We start from the raw sequence: 12,498 nt of genomic DNA, 5'->3' as shown, positions 1-12,498 counted from the left end.
AAAGGGGAGGAAAATTCGAGCTAGGCACTTTTGAACTTTAAAAAAGGATCCAGCGGAGATCAAACTAGTTAAAGGAAAAAAAGTGAAACCCAAAAAAATAATTTGGCGATGACGTCGGAGGTTCAAGGTATTAGTGCTAGGAAATCAACCCAAGGTAAATTTTTTGGGGAAGAAGGGAAGAAGGGGGTTTATATCTAGAGGCTCCAACGCATCTAAGGAGAAACTAGAAAATTTTAGGGTTCCATTGTTACGACTTGATGTTTGGATGGAACTTTAGACTGGTTATGGGGTTATGAGGTCCCGTTTTTTATTTCCGTATTCTATATCGGAAATTTATGTAATGTATTTTATATTGAAGGGGTATGTAAAATACTAAATCCCGTCAAATCCAGACCCTATCGTCGCTTCGTTTGACTATATCCTTGGCAATCAATTCTTTTTTATTTTCCCTTTCCGTTTATTTGCTCTCTTTCTCCTATAGTGGGTTAGAATGGGCCCAACGTTGTTCCTGTCAGGAGACATGACAAAAAGAAAAAGAAAAAAAAGCTCCGTCCAGGGCAGATCGGGCGATCCCACCCTTTACGACCCAGCCATGCGGGTGTCTGATCGGCTCAGATGCTGGCCATCGATGCATGACGGCCCTGTCGTTTGGAAGGGGTGGACCAATGACGGCAGCAGCTAGGGAGAAAAAGAATGCGTGGTCTGCGGTACGATGCATGATGCCGGATCGTGCTGGAATGACTCGCAGTCTCAACCTTGGATTACAGGGTTCCCTAGTGGAGCTCAGAACGTTAGAAGCTCCCGGTGTCTTCGAAACACCAAGCTGATGGGATGCAATATGCATCAGATTGAGTGTTTTTCGGTTCCCTTAAGCAAAAAAGAAAAAAGAAAAAAATTGAAATGCCGAGCTGTCCGATCCCGGTGGAAAGGGACGGACCCTCGCTTTCGCCCTTCTAACCCCTTTTTTGGGCCCTATCATGTCACCTTCATCTCCCCCTTGGTCATTCTTTTGTTTCGTGTTGATGCCCAATCTACGTAGAAGGTTACAGAGCATTCTATTGATTTAATTGTTTTATGTGATTTTCCATTGGTACATCATGTCAAACGGGAACCAAAAAATCAATCTCGCATAGAACCAAGGATCCAACGTTCCAAAGGTTCCAGACTCCGATCCAAGAGTTTTCCTATGCGGTATGCGGTAGTGTTCTGGAATTCTGGAAAATCTCCACTGATCCCAATGATTTACTGGATTAACCCGTTCGGGCCTGTAGGTTTGGAGCCGATCTGGGGAGTCATTATTGCTTGATTACTAGATAATCGCTCTAGACCAATAAGCTCCGTGTTTTTTCTGTCTATGAAATCGCACTATCTCGAGAGGGTAGTTATACGCCCTAGCAATAATAGTGATAGTATGGAAGATGAAATAAAAACCAAGACCATTAGTGCACCCACATAAGTCTCCCTTTATGATTCTATTCTATTGTGCTATGATCGTCATTCAAATTGTCCGGTGAGACCAGACTCTGCCTGAAACCTCAACTTTAACCGCGCTTTCACATGGGTTGACACGGCAACTTGCGCTCTGTCGTTGTGGAGGTAGTGGATCCCTTTCTATCCGTTTTTCCGCTTAAAGAGATAGGGAAAAATTTTGAAGAAATTGAATTATGGGATCGGCCATGACCGAGACGTCAGATCTAGACTACCAGTGTCATGCTTTCCTGGCTTTCCGGGCTTAATGGACTTGTGAGCCCCAAAGCTTATTCTGGATGATACAGCCTTGACACAATTAATCTATGGGTTTTTTTTCTCCCGTATTTGTTTCGGGGATGGCAATCTGCTTTATCTCGACAGTAACCATCTACGCGTTCTTCTTGATTCCCCGCCTTGAAAGCCAAGCGCTGGCCCGGGGGGTAAATTACGCTTTCGTCAGCTCCGCGTGTCGCACAGTACTCTACCACGTAGGTACACCGCGTTGTTTGTTCAGCACCTGGCAGATCTGCCAACGACGATAAGAGACAATTAGGCTTAAACTGGTCAGCTGACTGGCTTTGTGAATGGGAAATTTTGTTCCGCGGATATGACGGCACACTGTGTAAGCAGCTCCCCAGTTTTGCCCGCTTGTCACTTAACTGCCGTTTTCTCCACCACTCTGAGAGATAAAAAACAGCAAAAAAAAAAAGTACCGTAGATCCAAGCGTTCCAAGGTACGCATATGTGGATTTGTCAGAGTAGCTAAGGTATACCGTACACGTACTTGTGTTCGTGGTCGGCTTTCAAGGACAACCGCAGCATGTAGTGGTCCGCAAGGAACATGTGGACCATGGGCTGGATTACCGGACATTGATTGGTTCAGGCACCCAAATTCCCGTCCATTTCTATATCTCTGATACCCGTTGATTTATTTCCACAGCGGGAACCCGTGCGAAAGGTCTAGAAGATCGCTCGAAGCTATAGAAGCCGGGCGGTGAAACACGAGCCGTAGGATTTGGCCCACATCCAGAATCGGGACCAAAACCAAAACTTAGAGCTGTTTACTGTTTACTCCAACTTCCGTGTTACAAACCGTGTGACCGAAGGAAGCGGGGCATCAAACCTTGGAACCGTACCATGATAGCAGGCAGCAGCTGCAACTTGTCAGATATGCAGAATGCTGCACGGGACACCGCCAGAATAAGGGAGCACACCCCTCTCAAGCTAGGTAAACGGACGAGAATCGGAGGTGAGCTTCCTAGCCTGAATAAAAACGCCGGTGACCTCATCGGCTGTGTAGTGGTACTTTACTCTCATTAGGTCCAGCCACAGAAAGTTTATGGTGGGGATTGTCGGCATCCAGACCCCGTTTTGGAGCGCCGCCTCAGGTCAAGTGACCAACGAAATTTTTATGTCATGACCAGGATCTTCGAAATAACCTCAGGAAAAGAGGAGACATTAGAATTGGGGTCTTGTAAACCCTGTTTTTGGTTTCTTAGTCCATTTTCCTAATTTGCTTTGTCGCACCGACCCGCCAATGTTATCTGATGGGACGTCACAGAATTATGGCGGTGGCTGATGAGCGCCATCTCATCATTTCAAAAGGACTGAGCATCGGTAGACAAATCTGGTGAAATACATTTAATAAGCGTCATTCATAGTATCATAGTAGAATGGCCCTGATTGGAAGTTGACCCGAAATACTGCCCCATACTGTACATACAAGCCAGTAAGATGACAAACACTTTAAAGAGACCGAAGCAGAACCCATGCACCAACAAGCCCTAGTGTCGATGCAAGTAGCATCCCATTTCCTTCCCAGGTCAACCCCAGATATGCCAGGAATCCCACTACTATCTCCTTCTGTCGAGCGGCATCCCTCCGAGACCGCCAGCTGGGGTCAATTGCAAATGGAGCCACCGATTTGGCTTCAGGTCCCTCGTGATCTGTCTCTGATGGACTATCGGAAGGCTTCAGAGGAACAGACACCGCTAAAGCAACAGGCCGGTGATCCGAGTGTGGGAAGAGGGGCAGTGCGCTGTATGCATGGGGTTTGACTTGTCCTCCTTCTCTAGCCCAGGAGGGACTATCCAGGTAGAGGATTCGGTCACACCAGCTCGGCCAGCGGTGGTTTGACCACTTCCACTCTGCCTCTGACTCTCCACTCAGGAGACTGGCCCGTGCAGCCTGCTGCGCTGCATCCGAATACTTGTAAGTTGGGGGAAAGTCAATGGGTGCCTCAGACAACCCATGAAAAGAGCGCCCTTCACGCATCTCACGCATCAGCTGGTCCTCTTTGAGGAGGTGAGAGTAATGTGCGGGATCTTCGCGAGGAACACCTTGTCGAGGAAAGCGGACGATATCTGCCTTCAGTGGGCCAACATCAGACGTTCGGTAGTTGAGATCTCCCGCCAGGAAGAGGTAGGAGTTGGGCGCGAAGAGATCTTGGCGACTGGTCTCCGCTTCGTGCGATGATTCGTGATCCGCCAGAAGAGCAGTGCTCTCATCGGAGCTTCCTTGGCCCAAGGCTTTCAGCGGGCTGTCTTTGTGGGAGAAAACCAGCCGCTCGACAATACTTTGCCAGTCCAGATTCCTTTGTTCCAGTGCATTCTCCATCGGCGCCAGGTGAGCCGCGACAAATGTCAAATCTACTGTCTTGGATGGATGACCCTCCGCCACATAACCTAGCCGTGCTCCCACAGCACCTTTGTTGCCCATCTCTTGAATTCCGAATCCAACGTGAGCAGTGTCGACCCATGGGATTTTGTCCACAATATCAGCCCGCGCAAAGACCATTAATCCGGTCATTCCCGTATGGTCCTTGACCAGATTCACATATGATTCATTCCATAATTTAGCAGTCGCTTTCTTGACTGTCCTTATAAATGCATCGAAGTAGGGTGTTAGATATGTGCCACCCAAGAATGAATATGCGATTGGTGCGATCTCCTGGAGTGAGAGCACGATCAGCTCGGGGGCGCCCAAGCTCCGCGCATCTGCAGACAAGGCATCAAAGAAATGGTCTGCGAACAGATCGACGTCGATAAGAGTACGTGCGCAGTTCGATGTGAGGATGTAGAGATTAAGGTCCTCCATTTTGGCGAGTGTGGTTTGTGGAGGTCGAGGAGGGAAATAGCGGTGACGTCGTTGATCATTCAGCCACGTGAACGATGCATATCAGTGGAGTCGATTTGAACTTTGTTGATTTCCGATAAGTGATAAGCGGAACCCACAAAATCACAATCGTGCAGCCAAAAAGAAAAGACCAAAAAAGAAAGAGGCTTGCATCATCCGTGAATCGAACACGGGCCTCGTCGATGGCAACGACGAATTCTACCACTAGACCAATGATGCTAGTTCATGTAAGGATGATCAAATTGATGTTTCATAATTCACTAAGCAAATGCTGCGCTTCTATCTAGGCTTCATAGCTTCCCTCGTAGCTGCTCTTGTTCTTGTGGTCCTGTCAATTCCACCAGCAACATTCCTTCCGCAACATCCTCTTCATCGTCCTCCATTTCATATACCCATTGTACCTTTCCAGCTCGAGGGCTGCGCACTTCCAATTCCATCTTCATTTGCTTGACAAAGGCCAGCACTTGATTCTCGGCAACATCTTCCCCTTGAGTAACCAACATCTCAATAAGCTTTCCGGAGAGAGGTAGAATGATATGGCGCGGATTGTTTGGATCTCCACGTCGGTGGGAGGAAGAGACCAGAGCCGATGCGGCGGTAGTAGTGGTATCCAGCTGCATTCGGTAAGGAATCGCAGTCTTTGAGTCTGGCGTTGTGTATTCAATCTCGGCCGCGAGTGAAGTAGGGAACTCGTTGCGGAGTACTCGGGATAACTTCATGTGGTGTGCAATGCTGGCTGATGTTTGCAGGGGGTCCTTCTGAAGCGGCTCCAAACGGATAGACCATGCGTCTCCCTTGCGGAACAGCAAATTGGAAGCTGGCAGTGCACCCTGTGCCAGTGACTGCTGTGAAGAGCTAGCAGGTCCTGGTTGATTGCGAAGTGAGCGTGAGATGTCCTCACCCAGCTGATATATTTCTTCAAGCTTAGTCCCCAGCCACTGGGTGTCAATGTCGCCAGACATGAAATCAGCATGCCTCACAATGCCTCGGAGAAGGTTGATGTTCGTCTTGACGCCAGATATTTGGGTATCAGTAAGTACTCTCTGGGCCTTTTTAACTGTTGCACCCCAGCTGGATGCTGTAATAATGATTTTAGCCAGCAGATTATCAAAGTTTGACCCAACAACCAATGAAGAAACACTGGAGACATGGGTGTCGACTCGAATTCCATGCCCACTGGGAACATTAAACTCAGTAATCTTGCCGATACTGAGTGCAAAGTTATTCCCTGGATCTTCAGCACACAGTCGAAGCTGTATGGAAAAGCAATTTGCGGGCGCCGGAGCCCTTGGGTCAACATCTGATCCAAGACCAAGGTCATTGAATGTTTGTCCATGGGCCAACAGAAGCTGGGTCTGCACTAAATCTATGCCACTGATAGACTCTGTGATCGTGTGCTCCACTTGAAGTCGCGGATTGACTTCTAGGAAATAAAATTCTCCTTTTTGCTCACTAACAAGGAACTCGAATGTTCCCAGAGACAGATAGCGAATGTTGCTCGCCATCTTCAAAGCGCAGTCAATCACCTGAGAGATCAGGCCCCGGTCGCGCATCAGCGCAGGAGCACACTCAACAACTTTCTGGAATCGTCTCTGTACACTGCAGTCTCTCTCCCACAAATGACGCACTTGACCTGTTCCATCACCGATAACCTGAATCTCAACATGGTGAAACCCATCCACAGCAGCTTTTTCAACAAACACTGTGCGCGACGGCGACTCGCCGATGGCCCGCTGAATACTATTATCAAGCTCGGACTCCTCGCGCACAAGACGAATCCCCCGACCGCCCCCTCCATCTACAGCTTTAATCATGACCGGAAAGCCAACTTGCCTCGCAAAAGCTCGCGCCTCGCCGACGTCAGCAGTTGGTTGGCTCATAGCCTCCAAAACGGGAACTGCACATTGACGCGCTAGCTGTTTGGCCTGGAGCTTGTCTCCTGTGCGGGCAAGGTTCTCTGAGCCTGGTCCTATGACGATAGCGCCCGCTTCATCCCACATACGCTGCGCGAATTCGGCGCTCTCACTGAGGAATCCATATCCTGGATGTACTGAATCTACGGAGTATTTCCGTACGATATCAATCAGACATGATATGTCCAGATATGAAGCAGGGTTGGGTAACTCCACTGCTCGGTCCGGATGACCCAGATCACAGTGTGAACGGTCATCTGACGTAAAGATAGCAACCGTCTCTATGGGATCAGGAAGCTCCCGCGTAGCATTGAGTATGCGAACAGCAATTTCACCTCTGCCAGTGTCTTCATTAGTGTTGGATCTTTATCTGGTCTGTTGGGAATATGGGTAGTACCTATTTGCGACCAGCAGTCGTTTGATGGGACGAGAGTGCGGGGATGACATCGGTGCAATGTCCGGGGTAAGCAACACGCCAAGCGATATATGTGTTGACTTCTAGAAGTTCTTAGCAGATGACAATATTAAATCATCAATAAAGTAAGGTTAGTGAAGTAGAAATATTTTGGAATCGGGTTGCTTTTCTTAATAATAGCATGATTGCAAACTCCCTCGGTCCTCGGAGGTTTCGACCATCGCCCCCTCATTTGCATTAGCCGCAGAACAAAACCAGCCACTGCCCCTTGCTTGCCTTGATACAACGAAGTTTCTCAAGATAAATATTACAATTAAGAGAGTCAAGGTCGAAATTGAACGCCATGGTGAAAGACAACGATACTCAATCCTCCAGAAATGGCAAGGATCAAGCTACAGAGCGACTGAACCAAGTCTCCTCACACATCTCCGCACCAAAGACTGATAAGCCAGCCACCACCAAATCAAAGTCCAACAACACAGCATCCCGTCTCCCAGCAGATCATTCCGATGTTCTTAGCCAAATATCGGAACTGCGCAAAATAGCTGCGACACCAGACCCGAATTCTCGGGGTTATATCCGGCAAAAACAAGCTGGTAAGCTATGGGTCCGCGAGCGCATCGACCAGCTCCTTGACCCAGGCTCGTTTCAAGAAATCGGCTCTGTATCTGGGACAGTAACATGGAAGAAAACTGCACCAATGCGTGAGACGCCCGTGGCATTCGTTCCTAGCAATAATATCCAAGGCGCGGGGACGCTCCGGGGCAGAAAGGTACTGCTTACAGCAGACGACTTTAGTATTCGATCCGGACATGCAGATGGAGCAAGCGCGGAGAAGACGGTTTATGTTGAGAAGCTGGCTCTCGCTTTGAGGCTGCCTGTGGTGAAGTTGGTAGACGGGAGCTCTGGGGGTGGGAGTGTGACGACTATCAGAAAGGCAGGGTGGAGTTATCTTCCATATGTGAGGCCTTTCAAGGCCGCGATCCAGCAGCTGAATTTGGGAATTCCAAATTTAGGTGCTGTTGTTGGTCCTGCGGTATGTTTTCTAGATGAAATTTTTCTGGTATTCGGGTTTGCTCACATTACTTTAGATTGGTCTCGGCGCAGCAAGAGTAGTCTCTTGCCATTTTTCGGTAATGGCGGCAGATATTGGCGCGCTTTTTAATGCTGGTCCAAAGGTTGTGGAGGGTGCCACATTTGAAGAGGGTCTTGGTTTCCAAGATCTGGGTGGCCCAATGGTGCATTGTACGAACGGGACAATCGACAACCTAGCTGCAAACGAAGCCGAATGTTTTGAACAGCTTCGTACAGTATTGGGTTACTTACCCAACTCTGGAGCAGATGCTCCACCGATCATTTCATGTGATGATCCAGAAGATCGAGAAGACCTAGCATTGCGCAGTATAATACCCCGCCGCCAGGCACGAATGTACAATGCTCGAGTGATCATCAATTCTGTTGTTGATCGGGATTCATGGTTTGAGATTGGTGCCCTCTGGGGCCGCACAGCTATTGGCGGGCTGGCACGCCTTTCGGGTCGTCCTGTTGGAATCATTTCTCTGAACTGTGAAGTGAACGGTGGTGCACTAGATGCAGCTGGTAGCCAGAAACTCACTCGGCTGCTGAAGATGTGTGACGTGATGAATATTCCTATTTTGCAGTTTATTGACGTCCGTGAGTTTCAATCTTGTTCTCCTTGATACATGATTTGTTGATTGAACTAATGCATTGTAGCTGGCTACGCAATTGGTACCGTGGCTGAACGCACTGCAACAATGCGCTGGGGCGTCGAGCTGGCAAAAGCCTACTTCACCACCACAATCCCGATCTTCAACGTGGTTACCCGGCGCGCCTTCGGTGTAGCTGGCGGAGTCATGCTCGGCTCCCGGGACCCAGTGATGCAAGTTGCGTGGCCGTCTGGGCAGTGGGGTTCATTGCCACTAGACGGGGGTATCGAGGTCGGACATCGGCACGAACTGCGGGAGGCAGAGAAGGTAGGTAAGAAAGAAGAGCGATACAATGAATTGGAAGAGGAGTATCAGCGGTTGATGAATCCCGTCCGAACTGCAAATGCCTTTGGGGTCGAGGAAATTATTGACCCGAAGGACACCAGACAGGTTTGTTGTTCGTGGGCAACACATGTTTACGATGTGCTTATGAAGGAGAGGCTGACGGACCGTGCTTGTGGAAAAATTCATCCTTCTTTTGCTTGATCATGGAGCATATAGAGTTTCTAGGATGGTGATTACATACTCCCTTGTTCATATGTCACAGATCTACACTTTGTTGGGCTAAGGTCCACTACAAACCTTGGAAGGCTGCATTGATACATATAAGTAACTAATACTTCAGTGAATGACAATCCACAACCTTGGAAAGCCCCCCAACTAGATTGTACTAGTCAAATGTTAACCTAAATCTAATTTATCCCTCACACTTGACCCAAAATAGAGTCTTCAGGGTTAGAGTAATGGAGCACGCGCGGCGGATTATGTAACCGTTAGAAATCCGCACATAGTTATCAATCACCCCACTATCGCATCGCAAAGCTTTACCTACCAAACCCCAAACACACAATGGCAACAGTTCAAATCCTAGACGGAGGCCTTGGAACCTCCCTCCAAGACCAATACGGCGTGTCGTTCGACAATGTCAACACCCCCCTCTGGTCCTCGCATCTCCTCGTCTCAGACCCAACCACACTAGAAGCCTGTCAAAAAGACTTCTGCGTCGCAGGCGCCGATGTCCTGCTCACAGCAACATACCAAGTCTCGCCTGAAAGCTTCCTGCGCACAAAGACGGCCGAGTTCCCCAATGGCATCCCCAGCACCGCTATCGGCCGGTACCTGCAAACGTCCGTGGATGTTGCTGAGCGCTCGAATGTGCGCGAAGGCGCACAGATCGCGCTGAGTCTGGGCCCTTACGGCGCTTGCATGATTCCCGGACAGGAGTACAGTGGAGCGTATGATGCGGAACATGATGGGGAGGAGCAGCTATATCAGTGGCACTTGGAGCGGTTGCGACTTGTGCTTGGTGCTGAGGGCAACTTGATCAAGCGGTTGCAATACGTGGCCTTTGAGACTTTGCCAAGGCTCGATGAGGTGCGGGCTGTTCGGAGGGCTATTCGGGATGCTGGAATCACGGATGTGCCATACTGGATTGCATGTGTCTTCCCCGGTGAAGATGGGCTTTTGCCTGATGGAAGCTCCATTGAGCAGGTTGTGGATGCTGCTGTTCGTCCTATGGAGGGTGGCCTTTCGCCGTGGGGTATTGGAATCAACTGCACGAAGATTCATAAGCTACCCAGTCTGGTCGACAAATTTGGAGCTTCTATTGCCGAGGCAGTCGCTGCTGGACAGATTTCAACTGCCCCGAGTTTGGTGCTATACCCTGATGGCACCAATGGCGAGGTCTACAATACGACGACACAGACTTGGGAGAAGCCCGAGGACCCCAGTAATGGCGGGCAGAGAGATGTTGTGAGTGAATCTGAATTACCCTAGATTTCCAACCCCGAATTTTGTGTGCGTGATATGCTAACCGAGTGAAGCGCCCGTGGGAGGTTCAAATCGCGCAGGTTGTCAATGATGCCTACGAAAAGGGTCCTTTCAAGTCTTTCCTTGTCGGGGGTTGTTGCAAGGCGTCTCATCACGATATCAAAAAGCTCCGAGAGCAATTTTAATGAAACATGTTTACTCAGTCTGCATAGAAAATCGGCTTCCGAACCGATGGGATATGAGTGTCTATGTACCAAATATGTTGAATTTTGACATGGTATCACGCTATATACAAGGGGAATTATACGAGCACATAAAATTACATTAGCCAATCGAAAAACCGCCCATACCAGGTATTGCGGGGGTTCTTATGCGGCATGATTTCTCCATCTTGGAGGCGCCCTGACCAGAGGTCAATTTCGTGGGAGCGCAGAAATTTGGTGCGGAACCATAACTTCCAACAGATGATCGGCACAATGAAAATGGGAATGCCGATGTATGATGCAACGAAGTCGGAGGTGCTCCAGTGACCCTTCAAGAAGACATCAAAGCCAGCGACCAGTGTGATAATGGTGGAGCCAATGAATCCAAACCAAGCGGCATACGGCTGGAATGGGGCCTTCCACGGCAAAGTGTCGCGGGAGACGCCTTGCTTCTTCATGGCAGCAAAGAATCGGATATAGCAGAAGCACAGAGTAGCCCATGCAATCAGGCCAGCAACTGTACTCAAGTTGAGGAGCCAAGTGAAAGCCTGCGATGCGCCACCAGATCCAAGACCTATTGATGGTTAGTATGTGTTCCGAAAGGCACAAAAAAGAAGAAAGACTTACTCAGATAGGCCAATGGGCCAAAGAGCCAAGCGGTGATAACTGCAACGTATGGCACACCCCTCTTGTCGCAACGGCCAAAGATCTGAGGCAGCTGGTGGTCGGTAGTCATAGCGAGAATCATGCGCGATCCGACCCAGCAGTACGAATTTCCAGCAGACCACGCGGCAACCAAAATACAGGCATTCACAATGGATGGCAGAGCAGTGATTCCCGCTTCCTTGATCGCAATGACGAAAGGCGAGCTGTTTGCGTTGTCGTCGCCCGATGTCAGAGCGCTGTTAGTTGGGTTCACAATGATGCCGATAAGGAGTGCGCCGAGGATATAGAAGAAACCGATACGGTAGGTGACACGACGGGCAGCCTTGGGAATAGCGCGGTGAGGATCAACAGACTCAGCGGCCGTGATAACCACACATTCGACACCGATGAAGCTGAACGAGGCATTGACGAATGAGGACACAAATCCGAGGAAATGACCCGTGGGCCCAGTGATGCCAGCGTAGTCAACCCAAGGACCAGGATTGTGCCAGAAGCGGAAGCCAATGGTCTCACCATTGGGACCACCGCCAGATGTGATGACGATGGAGACAATGACCAGACCCAAAAAGCAAAGCACCTTGATGGCGCCGCCAATGACCTCAGTTTCACCATAGAATCGCACACTCATCAAATTGATCGCCAATATAAGAACCAAGCTGACCGTGATTACCACGGCTGGCGTTATATCTGACCAGTATTCAACGATGACGGCGGCTGCGGATGTTTCGGAGGCAATAGCGATTGTATAGCAATATCCGTATGAAATGGCGAGTGAAAATCCGACGGAGGGGTCGATAAAGCGAGTAGCCCAGTGAGGGAATGAACCGGCGGTGGGGAAGACAGTCGCCAGCTCGGCGATACTTTGCATGACACACCATAACACAGCGCCGACAAGAATATAAGCCAGCAGCAAACCAGCAGGACCAGCCTTAGCGTAGGCTGATCCTGTTCCAACGAAAAGACCAGTTCCAATGCCACTGCAGAAACCGATCATAGTGACCTGGTAATTGCGCAGCCGGCGCTGAGTAGCACCGCGACCACCAACATTGAGCTCGAGCTCGCCTTTGGCATGAGATTCATACCGATCCAGCGGCGCCGCGTCCTGGATAGTTTCCGACTTCTCTATCATGGTGAATGTGAAGGTGCAGATCAAATGCCAAATTGGCCGCACCCCATATATATTTAATATTCGAACCGGG

The 12,498-nt window shown here is 49.4% G+C and overlaps 5 protein-coding genes across 5 annotated transcripts; 2 read left to right on the top strand and 3 right to left on the bottom strand.

Annotated features, from left to right (window-relative positions):
* Nucleotides 1-3,216: 3,216 nt before the first annotated feature.
* N7503_011553 (putative inositol 5-phosphatase) lies at nucleotides 3,217-4,566 on the bottom strand (the record flags this gene model as incomplete). Its single annotated transcript, XM_057071099.1, has 1 exon — nucleotides 3,217-4,566. One exon carries the CDS (start codon nucleotides 4,564-4,566, stop codon nucleotides 3,217-3,219), a length of 1,350 nt encoding a protein of 449 aa, XP_056917710.1.
* Nucleotides 4,567-4,895: 329 nt separating this feature from the next.
* Nucleotides 4,896-6,965, bottom strand: N7503_011552 (putative pyruvate carboxylase; the record flags this gene model as incomplete). Its single annotated transcript, XM_057071098.1, has 2 exons — nucleotides 4,896-6,855; nucleotides 6,916-6,965. 2 exons carry the CDS (start codon nucleotides 6,963-6,965, stop codon nucleotides 4,896-4,898), a joined length of 2,010 nt encoding a protein of 669 aa, XP_056917709.1.
* A 311-nt stretch (nucleotides 6,966-7,276) lies between these two features.
* Nucleotides 7,277-9,146, top strand: N7503_011551 (acyl-CoA carboxylase subunit beta; the record flags this gene model as incomplete). The annotated part of the gene is made up of 3 exons (XM_057071097.1): nucleotides 7,277-7,969; nucleotides 8,025-8,607; nucleotides 8,668-9,146. The coding sequence occupies 3 exons, from the start codon at nucleotides 7,277-7,279 to the stop codon at nucleotides 9,144-9,146; spliced, it is 1,755 nt and encodes a 584-aa protein (XP_056917708.1).
* A 363-nt stretch (nucleotides 9,147-9,509) lies between these two features.
* Nucleotides 9,510-10,615, top strand: N7503_011550 (homocysteine S-methyltransferase family protein; the record flags this gene model as incomplete). The annotated part of the gene is made up of 2 exons (XM_057071096.1): nucleotides 9,510-10,412; nucleotides 10,484-10,615. The coding sequence occupies 2 exons, from the start codon at nucleotides 9,510-9,512 to the stop codon at nucleotides 10,613-10,615; spliced, it is 1,035 nt and encodes a 344-aa protein (XP_056917707.1).
* A 134-nt stretch (nucleotides 10,616-10,749) lies between these two features.
* N7503_011549 (putative amino acid permease) lies at nucleotides 10,750-12,428 on the bottom strand (the record flags this gene model as incomplete). The annotated part of the gene is made up of 2 exons (XM_057071095.1): nucleotides 10,750-11,207; nucleotides 11,261-12,428. The coding sequence occupies 2 exons, from the start codon at nucleotides 12,426-12,428 to the stop codon at nucleotides 10,750-10,752; spliced, it is 1,626 nt and encodes a 541-aa protein (XP_056917706.1).
* Nucleotides 12,429-12,498: the final 70 nt, after the last annotated feature.

This window comes from Penicillium pulvis, assembly GCF_028828015.1.
Source record: "Penicillium pulvis strain IBT 33274 chromosome Unknown scaffold_8_segment0_segment0, whole genome shotgun sequence".
Taxonomy (NCBI): Eukaryota; Fungi; Ascomycota; class Eurotiomycetes; order Eurotiales; family Aspergillaceae; genus Penicillium; species Penicillium pulvis.
The sequence above is the reverse complement of the archived record's forward strand: the minus strand, read 5'-3'. Positions and strand labels throughout refer to the sequence as shown.